General features: G+C 42.5%; 1 protein-coding gene across 1 annotated transcript in view; it reads right to left on the bottom strand.

Moving 5' to 3' along the window:
* Nucleotides 1–8,935, bottom strand: part of LOC111822019 (zinc finger protein 37-like) — a 42,196-nt gene extending 33,261 nt beyond the window's left edge. The window contains exons 1-2 of the mRNA XM_023738658.1: nt 8,785–8,935; nt 8,436–8,632 (exon numbers count right to left, since the gene is read on the bottom strand). Of these exons, the coding sequence (XP_023594426.1) occupies nt 8,436–8,632; nt 8,785–8,935 (348 nt within the window). The remainder of the gene's footprint in view (nt 1–8,435; nt 8,633–8,784) is intronic.
* Nucleotides 8,936–13,995: the final 5,060 nt, after the last annotated feature.

Below are 13,995 nucleotides of genomic sequence, written 5' to 3'. Positions count from 1 at the left end.
AAAAAAAAAAAAAAAAACACACATGGGATACCACTTCACATACACTAGGATGGCTACATCAGAACCTGGAAAAGAACAAGCGTTGGTGAGGATGTAGAGAAACTGGAACCTTCACACACTGTGGGTGAGAATGTAAAATAGCACAACCACTGTGGAAAATAGTTCGGCAGTTTCTCAAAAAGTTATACACTGAATTACCATATGACCCAGACATTCCACTCCTAAATTGGCCGTTTGAACACAATCAAACGATGTGAAAGCAGGGATTGAAAAAGATACTTGTATACCAATGTTCATTACAACCCTGTTCACAATAGCCAAAAGGTGGTAACAACTCAAGTGTCCATTAACAGATGAATGGATAAAAAAACACATAACATGAAAGACATTCTGTTCATGCTTCAGCATGGATGAACCCTGAAAACATTATGCTAAGTGAAATCAGTGAGACACAATATGACAAATATTATACAATATAGCATACATGAAATAAGTAAGAAGAGGCAAAAGCATAGAGACCGAAGTCTGTTAGTGGCTACCAGGGACTCAGGGAGGAGGGGTTGGGAGTTATAGCTTAAGGGGTGCTGAGTTTCTGTTTGGAATGATGAAAAAGTTTTGGTATCAGATGGTTGAAATGGTTGCACAACATTCTTAATGTATTTAATGTCACTGAACTGTACACTTAAAAATGGTGAAAATGGCAAAAATTTTAGTTATATATATTTTACCACAATACTTTTTTTTTAAAGAAGCCATTGCCCTCTTCCTTCTAAATGCTTAGGGATCATTTTAAAGGTCCAGACCTCTAAGCACTCTTCTATCAGGTATAAATCCAAAGCACAAGGGGTAACCAGGACACTGGATGTTTGAAATGCTGGCCACAGGTTTTATACACACTCAAGTTCTGGAACCACCATCAACTCAGGGCAGATCATTTGAAGAAAGGGGAAGATCAAAGTCCAGATACTACATTATGAAGCTCTTCAGTTCTGAATCAACGAAGCCTCAATGATTCCCATAAAGAAGGGAAGGGAAACTCAGTGTAGAAAGGCAGGGGCTCTCAAGAGACTCACAATGGAAAATGCCAAGCCATCCCAGGGCAGGTCCTGACTTCCACCTCACCCAGGCAGACCAGGTTCCTGTAGTTCATCAACATTATGTCCCTTTACAAAGTCCTCTCAGCAGGAAGCAAGCACACCCACTCTGGGGACAAATCGTTGTATATCAATGGTAGCTAACATGAAATACACATTTCTCCAAGGGTTCACAGTGCTGTGAGGGTGAGGGGTTCTTATTTTCACACAATATGAGGGGAGGCAAGAGGCATATGAATCAGTTTTGATTGAGGTAAGGGTATGGCTGGGTCCATATACGGTGATTTTCAGAAATTATACATCCCTAATTTTAATCTATGATTAAAGTATAGAGACAAAAGTTGCTACCAGAGACTCAGGGAAGGAAAGAATTGGGAGTTATTGCTTAAGGGGTACTGAGGATATAAGATCCATTGTGGATTTTATATTTCTGTGGATGGTAAAAGAAACATATAAATGAAAAATCAATTCAACAAGTACTTTTCTTTAACCGAGTCATAAATATAATGCTATATCCATGAAGTGACTTATAGTTTTTCAGATGAACCAGAGAAACAATCCATCTCATATGGATGACAAAGAGTCAATAAGAGGCTTTAAAGAAAGGTTAGGATCTAACCTTGTGATTATAACAGAAAGGATCTGTTCTTACTTGAGAGAGAAACAAAACTATGGCACAGACTCTAATTTGCCTTGGGTCAAACATCTTAGTAAGTGACAGAATGTAGGTGATTGGTTCTAGAACTGAATCCAAAGAATCAAAAAGGCAAGTAAAGTATACACCACTGAAAGGACGCTGGCAGAGCGTTTCCTAACTGAGAAAACTTGAAGCAAGTTAAAAACCAACAGCAAAGAATTAGTTAAAAGGTAATTATATATGCACACATATTTGCATACACATATCAGTTACTATTTTTACAGTATATAAACATGATGTTGGGGTATTCAGGTCGATTCTGACTCCTAGTGACCCCATGTGACAGAGTACGACTACCAAATAGGGTTTTCTAGGCTGTAATCTTTAGGGAAGCAGATTGCCAGGTCTTTCTCCCACAGAGCTGCTGGATGGATTAACCTATCAACTTTTGGTTAACAGCTGAGCCCTTAACCATTCCACCACCAGGGCTCCTTATTAACATGATAACATAAGAATATTTAAGGCCTTGGGAAAAATATGTAAAATTTACCTGAAATGATAAAATGTCTTTTATAAAAACATACAGTACAAGCATACCAACAGTATAATTAACCAAAATAAGATGTCTTTGAATGATGGGTTTTCTGGCTGGATTTTCATTAACATTTTCTGTTCATCTTTTCAGTATTTAAGTACAATGCACACATTTAAATTCTACTTCTGTAGTAAGAAATTTGATCTCACCTGAAGAGAGGGCTATGGCAGCTGGGTATCACAGTTAAGTGCTTGACTACTAGCCAAAAGGTTGTCAGTTCAAACTCACCCAGAGAAGCTTCAGAAGACAGGCCTAGCAATCTACTTCTGAAAGCTCTCAGCCTTGAAAACTCTATGGAGCAGTTCTACTCTGCACAAAAGGAGTCACCTGAGTCAGAATGGACTCAATGGCAACTAACAATAACAAAGAGGGTTCTGGCCTTTGTCCTGGCTTCTGGGAGGCAACCTCTAAACCCTTGGAATTTCCAGAGTGACAGGATTGCCTTTGTGATTCCTAGTAGGCCCTTTCGTCCACACAGTAGTTGGTGACACAAGAGTGGAAGCTAGTCATGCCAGAAAGACCAACCATGTGATTAGAGAGCTGAAGCTTGTGTATGAACAGGTAAATGAGAGCCCACGTCTGTCAGCTTGTGGTACCATGGTGGCTTGTGTGTTGCTGTGATGCTGGAAGCTATACCACCGGTATTTCCAATACCAGTAGGATCACCCATGGTGGGCAGATTTCAGCAAAACTTCCAGATTGACTGAGAAGAAGGACCTACTTATGAAAAAAATGGGCAGTGAAAACCTTATGAACAACAGCGGAATATTGTCTGGTATAGTGCTGGAAGACGAGCCTCTCAAGTTGGAAGGCACTCAAAATACTACTGGGTGTGATGGTTAAGGTTGTGTGTCAACTTGGCTAGGCCATGATTCTCAGTGGTTTGACAGTCATATGATGATGTGATCACTTCCATGATGAGATCTGATATGATCTGATCACCTCCATGATGGGATCTGCTGTGAGTAGCCAATCAGTTGAAAGGGAGTTTCCTTGGGCATGTGGCCTGCATTGAATATAAGAGGATATTCTGGCAAGGCTTGTGGGCTTTTGCTTATTCTGGATCCTGCAGCTGGTTCTTGTTCGTCTGACCTCCGTTTCCTCGGACTTGAGCTAGCACCTCACCTGCAGTCTTACCTGCTGATCTTGGGATTTGTTGATCTTCACAGCCTGTGAGCAACAGCCCTGCTCTCCAACCTACCGATCTTGGGTTCACCAGCCCCTGCGGCTACATCAATCGGGAGAAGCCTCTATCCTGAACCACAGACTTGGGACGTTCCAGCCTCTACAACCGTGTGAGCCATTTCCTTGATATAAATCTCCCTATATATATTTATATGCTTTACTGGTTTTGCTTCTCTAGAGAACCCAGCCTACAACACTGGGAAAGAGCTGTCTCCTCAATGTAGAGTCAACCTTAATGACATGGATGGAGTAAAGTTTTTGGGACCTTCATTTGCTGAGGTTGCAAACTCAAAATGAGAAAAAACAGCTGCAAATATCCATTGATAATTGGAACATGGTATGTACGAAGTGTGAACCTAGGAAAATTGCAAGTTTTCAAAAATGAAATGGACCACAAAAAGATCAATATCCTAGGCATCAGTGAGTTGAAATGGACTGGTATTGGCTATTCTGAATTGGATAATCCTATGGTCTACTATGCTAGGCATGACAAATTAACGAGGGATGGCATCACATTCATCCTCAAAAAGAACATTTCAGGATCTATCCTGAAGTACAACACTGTCAGTGATAGGATAATATCCATATACCCACAAGAAAGACTAGTTAATATGACTATTATTCAAATTTACACACCAACCATTAAGGCCAAGGATGAGGAAATTGAAGATTTTTACCAACTTCTGCAGTCTGAAATTGATCAAATATGCAATCCAAATGCATTGATAATTACTGGTAATTGGAACGTGAAAGTTGGAAACAAAGAAGAAGGATCAGTATTTGGAAAACATGCAAGACCAATGACTTGTTCATTGCAAATACCTTTTTTCAACAATGCAAGCAGCAGCTATACACATGGTCCTCACCAAATGAAATACACAAGAATCAAATTGACTACATCTGTGGAAAGAGACGATGAAGAAACTCAATATGATCAGTCAGAACAAGGCCAGGGGCCGACTGTGGAACAGACCATCAATTGTTCATATGCAAGTTCAGGTTAGAGCTAAATAAAATTACAGCAAGTCCAAGTAAGCCAAAATACAACCTTGAGTATATCCCACCTGAACTTACAGACCACCTCAAGAACAGATTTGATGCACTGAACACTAACAACAAAAGACCAGATCAGTTGTGGAATGACATCAAGGACATCGCACATAAAGAAAGCAAAAAGTAATTTAAAAGACAGGAAAGAAAGAAAAGACCAAAACGGATGTCAGAAGACACTCCAAAACTTCTTCTTGAACATAGAGTAGCTAAAGCAAAAGGGAGAAATGATGAAGAAAAAGAGCTGAAGATTTCAAATGGTGGCTCGAGAAGATAAAGAAGAGTATTATAGTGAAATGTGCAAAGACCTGGAGTTAGAAAATCAAAAGGGAAGAAAACACTCAGAATTTCTTAAGCTGAAAGAACAGAAGAAAAAATTCAAGCCTTGAGTTGCAATACGGAACGATTCTACGGGGAAAACACTGAACGACACAGCAAGCATCAAAAGGAGATGGAAAGAATATACAGTCACTGTACCAAAAAGAATTGGTCAGTGTTCAATCATTTCAGAAAGTAGCATATGATCGAGAACTGATGGACTGAAGGAAGAAGTCCAACACACAGTGAAGGGAATGGCAAAAAACAAGGCTCCAGGAATTGACGGAATATCAGTTGAAGTGTTTCAATAAAAAGATGCAGGGCTGGAGGTGCTCACTTGTCTATGTCAAGAAATACGGAAGACAGCTTCCTGGCCAATCGACTGGAAGAGATCCATATTTGTGCCCATTCCAAAGAAAGGTGATCCAACAGAACGGGGAAATTATCAAACAATATCATTAACATCACACACAAGTAAAATTTTGCAGATGATTCAAAAACCATTGCAGCAGTACATCAACAAGAAACTGCTAAAAGTTCAAGCCAGATTCAGAAAAGGACGTGGAAGGAGGGATATCATTGCTGATGTCAAATGGATCTTGGCTGAAAACTGAGAATACCAGAAAGATGTTTACCTATGTTTTATTGACAATGCAAAGGCATTTGACTGGGTGGATAATAACAAATTATGGATAACATTGGGAAGAATGGGAATTCCAAAACACTTTAATTGTGTTCATGAGGAACCTGTACATAAACCAAGAGGTAGTTGTTTGAATAGAACAAGGGGATACTGTGTGGTTTAAAGTCAGGAAATGTGTGTCAGGATTGTATACTTTCACCATACTTATTCAATCTGTATGCTGAGCAAATAATCTGAGAAGCTGGGCTATATGAAGAAAGGGGCATCAGGATTGGAGGAAGACTCATTAACAACCAGCAATATGCAGATGACACAAGCCTGCTTGCTGAAAGTGAAGAGGACTTGAAGCTCTTACTGATGAAGATCAAAGACCACAGCCTTCAGTATGGATTGCACCTCAACATAAAGAAAACAAAAATCCTCACAACTGGACCAATAAGCAACATCATGATAAACAGAGAACACACTGAAGTTGTCAAGGATTTCATTTTACTTGGAGGCACAATCAACAGCCGGAAGCAGCAGTCAAGAAATCAACGGACATACGGCACTGGGCAAATCTGCTGCAGAAGATCTTGAAAGTGTTAAAAAAGTGTTAAAGAAGATCTTTAAAGTGTTAAAAAGCAAAGATATCACTTTGAGGGCCAAGAAGCACCTGACCAAGTCACAGTATTTTCAATCACCACATATGCATGTGGAAGCTGAACAATGAATAAGGAAGATCAAAGAAGAATTGATGCCTGAGAAATATGGTGTTGGCAAAGAATATTAAATATACTATGGACGGCCAGAAGAATAAACAAATCTGTCTTGGAAGAAGTACAGCCAGAATGCTTCCTAGAAGCAAGAATGGTTAGACTTGGTCTCATGTACTTTGGACATGGTATCAGTTCGGACCAGTCACTGGAGAAGGACATCATGCTTGGTAAAGTACAGGTTCAGCAAAATGATGAAGACCCTCATTGAGATGGACTGACACAGTGGCTGCAACAATGGACAACAATGATCATGAGGATGGTGCAGGACGGGGCAGCATTTCGTTCTGTTTTACAAAAGGTTGCTACAAGTTGGAACTGACTGGAAGGCACCTAACAACAACATATGTATGTATACATATATGCATACATATATATGTGTGTGTGTGTGAATATAAAATATCCATTTTACTCTTTAAAATTTCTTGTGGCTTTTTTTCAGATGTTCCCGAGCCCTGAACGGCTCAAATGGTTAACGTAGTCGGCTGCTAATCAAAAGTTTAGAAATCTGAATCTACTCAGAGGTTCCACGGAAGAAAGGTTTGGTCATCTACTTCAGAAAAATCAGTCACTGAAAACCCTATGGAGCACTGTTCTACTATGACACACAAGGGGTCACCATGAGTTGGAGTCGATTTTATGGCAAGTATTTTGTTTTGTTTTAGTCCCAGGAAAAATGAAGGCCCCTAGGTGGCGCAAACAGTTTGCGCTGGACTGCTAACCTAAAAGTTGGCGGTTCAAACCCACCTAGTGTTACTGCAGAAGAAAAGGCCTATGATTTGCTTCCATTAAGATTACAGCCAAGAAAACCCTATGAGGCAGTTCTATTCTGTAACACGAGGTTGTCATGAGATGGAATCAATTTGACGGCAACTAACAACAGGGAAAATTAAACTCAAACATAGGATATCAATGTACGTTGGAGACACGACTAAATGGAAACACACAAATTCAAAGAAAAATTGATTAATCATTAAGCTTGAAGGGAAGAATTAAAAACAATTCCCACTGAAATCACATCTATAATGCAATAAAATATAAGCATATTGAAGATTTAGTATACCTAAATTAGTGAATAAGTAGCCCTGGTGGTGCAGTGGTTAAATACTTGGCTACTAAATGAAAGGTTGGCTGTTCAAACCCAAAACCTGGTGATCTGCTCCCATAAAGATTACAGCCTAGAAAATCCTATGGTGCAGGTCTACTCTGTCACAAGGTGTCACTATCAGTTGGAATCGACTCAAGGGCACCTCACAACAACATATTAGTCAATAAATTGAACCCTTATCAAAGACACTTGGATACACTAATTGAACATGCATCAAATATGACCATGCAGTGAGTCAAAGAAAACGTTCGCTAATTTCAAATAAGACGGTATCTTATCCTATTTAACAATTCCCCTATTATCGGATATTATGTTGTCTTCAATTAGAAATAAAACTGTGAAACAATCTGAAAAAAAAAAAAGAGACATTAGGGAGGCCACAGTTCTTGCACAGTGAAATCAAAATGGAAGTAAATAAAAATCAGGTAGTGGAAGCAAAACTAAACAAATCAAAAAGCAAAAGATAGTTTCTATACTTAGAATCTGATTACAGGAAAAGTTTTTATAACCTATGTGACAACTGGTAAACAACCAGTTTAGAATCTCATCATCATGAAGAATCAAAGTACTCAATACCGGGAGTCTGGTCAAAGCAGTGATCTTGAAACAAATGTATCTTGAAAACAGAATACTAAAAAACGAAGAAAAAAAAATCCCATTGATTTAGAATCTGTTCCGACTCACGGCAACGCTGAGTGTTCCAACGTGCAAGTGCTCCATAGGGTTTTCCTGGCTATAACCTTTACAAAAGCATAAACCTCTCTTCCGCGGTGCCACTGGGTGGATTTAAACCCCCTCTTTCTAGACTCGTACACCTGTGCCCGCCATTTGGGCCACCAGGGACCTTCAAAAAAACGGGGCGGGGGGGTTGCAAACAAATAAACCGGTTGTTCAATGTGTAAACCAAGAAAGGGAAAAAGGAAACCCACATTTCATATTAAAAATTAACTAAATATTGACAGAACTTTAAAGAAATCATAAGCTTCAGGAATGAAAAGAAACAGATTACTTGACTGAAAATGACGGAATGATCCAAACTTTCTGACTCGCGTCCTGGGGCCGTGGGGCGCGGCCGGCGCCGCCCTGCGAGCCCAGGGGACGGGGCGGGGGACGCAGACGACGAGCCCCCGCGGGGCCTTTCGGGGCGCGAGGTGGGGAGGGGTCGGTGGGGGGCTCCGACAGGAAAGGGGGCGCGCGGGTCCCCGGGCCGGAGGCGGGAAGGCCGGACGGACCCGCTCGGAGCTGCTCTAACCGGAAACGGACGCGGATCCGGGACGACGGCGGGGCGGGTGCGGGGACGTGAACGTCCGCAGGGACCCCCGGACCCCGAGCGGGGAGGACGCGGGGCTGAAGGGGACGGGAAGTGCGGCTTTGAACTAGAAAGACGACACTCACTCACCCTCCTGGAATTGCCGCCCAAGAGCGAGACTCTCGCTGTCGAAAGGAAACGGCCCAAGGGGCGGGGCTGTGCTGGGGGCGGGACTGTACGGGGGGCTGAGCGGGGAGCGGGGAGCGGGGAGCGGGGCCTCGGGTGGCGAGAGGCGGGGCATGGAGTGAGACAAGCTGGCCCTGGGCTTCCCCTTCCCTCCATTCCCCCACCTGGACTTTCAATTTCTTTCATTTCAACAGAACTTGATTCTCCTCCTTTTGAACCATTTCAAAGTCTTTGGAATCCTGAGGACCAGAGTTCCTTTCGTTAACGTTTCAAGCGATTTAAAAGAGGAGAGTTGTAGCTCACATATGTTGGAAACTGAGCTGTTTTCCTTCTATCATGTTGTCGTTGTTTTTGTGTGTCCTGGAATCCATTCCTACTCATAAAAAAACAAAAACCAAACCCACTGCCGTTGAGTCGATTCCAACTCATAGCACCCCTATAGGACAAAGTAGAAGTGCCCTGTAGAGTTTCCAAGGAGCGCCTGATGGAATCGAACTGTCGACCGTTTTGGTTAGCAGCTGTAGTACTTAACCACTACATCACCAGGGTTTCTAGCAATCCTATAAAACAGTAAGGTGTGAAATAGGGTTTCCTATATTGTAAGCCCTGATGGCACAGTGGTTAAGAGCTTGGCTGCAAACCAAAAGGTTGGGATTTTGAATCCACCATGCCACTCCTTGGAAATTCTACAGGGGAGTTCCACCGTGTTCTGTAGGGTCGCTATGAGTCTGAATTGACTCGATGGGCAAAGGGTTTGGGGTTGGTGGGTTTTTATGATTGTTCCAGGGAGCCCTGGTGGCGAAGTAGTTAAGAGCTCTGCTGCTAACCAAAAAGTTGGCAGTTCAAATTACCAGCAACTCCTTGGAAACTCTACGGGGGCAGTTCTACTCTGTCCTATTGGGTCGCTATGAGTCAGAATCGACTCAATGGCAATGGGTTTGTTTTGGTTATGATCAAAGGAGACTTGGTGGCACGGTGGTTAAAAAGCTTGCTGCTAACCGAAAGGTCGGTGGTTCGAACACACCAGGCCCTCTGTCGGAGAAAGGTGTGCAGGCTGCTACCATACTGCAGCCTTGGAAACTCTACAGGGTGGTTTTACTCTGTTCTGGAGGGTGGCTATGAGTCGGAATTGACTCAGCACTTGTGGGTTTGGGATTGTATGATTGTTCAAGAGTGAGCTGTGGGTCCTATGTCAAAAACATGCTGCTCTGTTTCACAGTGCAGGTAGCCCACCACTTACAACTAGGTTATATTCCCATGACTCAGTCTTAAGTCGGCTCTGACATAAGTTAAATACCTTTTTTAAAGTTTTCATTCATATTGCCTTTTATTATCAGTGTCTTGATAAATTCAATATTTACTTGTAGGCATCAGTGTCCTAACAATGAGACTGGAGTCCTAACAGCTGTTGGGTGCATGCATAGTTCAATTGCCATGTCTTCAGAGTTGAACATTGCCCAACTTTCTATCGGTTATGACTCCCTACACCAACACAAACACCAGCACAGATTTCATTGTAGACCAGGCCATAGCCTGCTATACGGCAATGCTGTGATCAGTAAATTGCAATACTGAACATCTGCAAGTGAACATCTGAGAATAATAACATCAGTAAATTACAGGCTGCAACACTGTGTGTAATATATATTACTAACGATAAGATGTACAAAAAAAGATGATCTTAAGTGTGGTTCACTGTCACTCGAATACATCGTTTAAGTCAGGGACTACCTGTTTTCAAAACCAATGAGACTAATCCTAAAGTAGCCACTCTCACAACCCGTTTTACTTAGGTTCCTCAAGAATCTGGTAATACAAATTTACAAAATAAGATTTGAGACCATCGACCCAGGCAATAGGGGGTCAGGCTTCTCATTGTCATATTTGTCCTGCACCTTTCCAAATCCCTCCAAATGAGGGTGAACAAAGAAGATTTGTTTAGAGTCCTTAAATGTTGAAGGACTTGGGAGAGTGCTGGACTAAGAAAAACTAGTTTGACCCCATCAATACTCATCTTTTTCCTCCCACTTTTTTTATTGTTGTACTTTAAGTGGAAGTTTATAATTCAAGTTAGTCTTTCATACAAAAATTTATACATACATTGTTATGTGACCCTAATTGCTCTCCCTATACTGTGATAGCACACGCCTCCTTTCCACCCCTGATTTCCTGTGTCCATTCAACCAACTCCTGACTCTCTCTGCCTTCTCATCTCACCTCCAGACAGAAGCTGTCCCTTTAGTCTCATGCATCTACTTGAGCTAAGAAGCATACTCTTCACGAGTATCATTTTATCTTTGTCTTTATCTTCACGAGTATCATTTAATCTTTGAAGATTTGGCCTCGGGAATGGTTTTAGTCTTGGGTTGACAGAGAGTCCGGGGGCCATGCTTTCTGGGGTTCCTCCAGTCTCAGACCATTGAGTCTGGTCTTTTAACTAGAATTTGAGTTCTGTCCCCCACTTTTCTTCTGCTCTGTGAGGGACTCTGTGGTGTGTTCCCTGTCAGGGCGGTCATTGGTGGTAGCTGGGCACCATCTAGTTCTTCTGGTCTCAGGCCAATAGAGTCTCTGGTTTATATGGCCCTTTCTATCTGTTGGGCTAATACTTCCTTGTGACTTTGATGTTCTTTATTCTCCTTGACTCCAGATGGGTTGGGACCAATTGATGCATCCTAGATGGCTGCTCACTACAGTTTAAGACCCCAGACGTCACTCACCAAAGTAGGATGCAGACCATTTTCTTAATAAACTGTGTTATGCCAATTGACCTAGATGTCCCCTGAAAGCATGGTCCCAGACTCTTGCCTCTGCTACTCTGTTCCTCAAAGTGTTTGGTTGTATTCAGGAAACTTCTTAGCTTTGGTTTAGTCCAGTTGTTCTGACTTCCCCTGCAGTGTGCGCCGTCCTTCCCTTCACCTAAGATCATTCTTATCTACTATCTAGTTAGTAAATACCCCTCTCCCTCCCTTCCCAGCAAGTAACCATCAAAGAATGTTTTCTTCTGTGATTAAACCTTTTCTTGATTTCTTATAATAGTTGTCTTATACAACATTTGTCCTTTTGTGACTGACTAAATTCACTCAGCATAATGCCTTCCAGATTTCTCGATGTTATAAGATGTTTCACAGATTCATTGTTGTTCTTTATGGTTGCATACTATTCCATTATGTGAATATACCATAATTTGTTTATCCATTCGTCCTTTGATGGGCACCTAGGTTGTTTCCATCTTTTTTCTATCGTGAACAGTGCTGCAATGAACATGGGTGTGCATATATCTATTCGTATGATAGCTCTTATTTCTCTAGGATGTATTGCAAGGAGCGGGATTGCTGGATCGTATGGTACTTCTATTTCTAGCTTTTTAAGAAAGCACCAAATTGATTTCCAAAGTGGTTGTACCAGGCTTCTCAGGCCTCCAAGGCCTGGCTTCTGTTTTTTTTTTTGTGTGTGTGTGTGTGTGTGTGTGTGTAATTGTGCACTCTGAGGCCTGGGAGAATCTTCCAGAAAGGGTGGGCAGGGACAGGCCAATCCAGGACTGCTTTAGGGCAAGCCCCTGCCTGTACTACAACCTGGGGGCAGGGGCCTCCTCACAGGGGCTCCAAGTCACCTCCTGGGCAAGTCCCTGCTGTTGTCTCTCCACCCCCCACCCCCGCTGTGGACAGCGCTCTAGGACAGGACACCACAGAAAGCTCCAGGTAAATGGCCTCCCTTGTCTGGAGCACACCCTGTTGGTACCTCTGGCTTCTTCCTTGGCAGGTTGGCCTCCCCTTACAAGGGGGAGAGGAATTTTTTGAAGGGCTTTTCCTCCCAGTGTTTTTACTGTTTTTCACCAGGAGAGAAATTCAGGGTACGGGCTTTGCCTTGATCCTGGAAACAAAATCCCCATGTACTGCTTTTTCCTTTAGTTTTTACCTTATCAAGATTACTTACCCTCCCTTCCCTCCCCTTCTCCTGGAGGTGGCAGCAGGCCAGGGGCCTAGGAAGGCAGCAGGCCAGGAGATTTCTAACAAGTGAGTATATGGAGGCTCAAGGGGCTGGCTTCTCACTATGAGAGGGGCCACAAATACTGACAGGAAAAGGCTAGGGGAGCTCTGAGGGGCCAAGATGGAACTGCAGTTACCAGTGAGAACTCACGGGGTTTAAATACATACACCTAGAGAGACACACAAGTAGACATAAGTGTGTATGCATGCCTGTGTATGAGTGCATATTTAATTACATTTATTTCCTAGCTCTGTCCATTGAGTGGACCTAGAAGCAACAAGAGTTAAAAAGAGAGAGACAGACAGACATGGATATTGTCCCTGGTGGTGCAAACAGTTAACCATGTTCGCTGCTAACCAGAAGGTTGGTTGTTTGAGTCCGCCCAGAGTTGCCTTGGAAGAAAGGCCTGTGATCTACTTCCAAAAAATCAGCCATTGAAAACCCTACGGAGCACAGCTCTACTCTGACACACAAGAGGTCGCTATGAGTCAGGCCGACTCTATGGCAACTGTTTGTCTGTTTATAGATAGATGACACGGATACAGACACAAACACAGACCAGACACAGATACAGATACAGACGGGGGAGCACGTGGTGAAACGTAACAACTGGGAAAACTGGGCGACAGGATTACGAGTTTTTGTACTGTCTTTGCAACGTTTCTGAAAAATTTAAACCATCTCAAAATGGACAGACATGGAGGACCATTCCTCCTGGCTGGTCACTGTGAGTGAGGATTTCAAATTTAGTAGCATTCGGACAATGAAAATGAAACCCCTATGGGGATTTAAGTGGTGGACAGGGCCACAGGGGGCCGAAGTGACCTTGGGCCAGTGCCCAGGCAGGAGGGCCCCAGATGACAGGCCTTGGGAGCACCTTAGACCCCCAGGGATGTTATAAGATGTTTCACAGATTCATTGTTGTTCTTTATGGTTGCATACTATTCCATTATGTGAATATACCATAATTTGTTTATCCATTCGTCCTTTGATGGGCACCTAGGTTGTTTCCATCTTTTTTCTATCGTGAACAGTGCTGCAATGAACATGGGTGTGCATATATCTATTCGTATGATAGCTCTTATTTCTCTAGGATGTATTGCAAGGAGCGGGATTGCTGGATCGTATGGTACTTCTATTTCTAGCTTTTTAAGAAAGCACCAAATTGATTTCCAAAGTGGTTGTACC

Source organism: Trichechus manatus, unplaced genomic scaffold (genome assembly GCF_000243295.1).
Source record: "Trichechus manatus latirostris isolate Lorelei unplaced genomic scaffold, TriManLat1.0 scaffold00120, whole genome shotgun sequence".
Lineage (NCBI taxonomy): Eukaryota > Metazoa > Chordata > Mammalia > Sirenia > Trichechidae > Trichechus > Trichechus manatus.
Note: the sequence above shows the minus strand (reverse complement) of the source record. Positions and strands in the feature narration are given on the sequence as shown.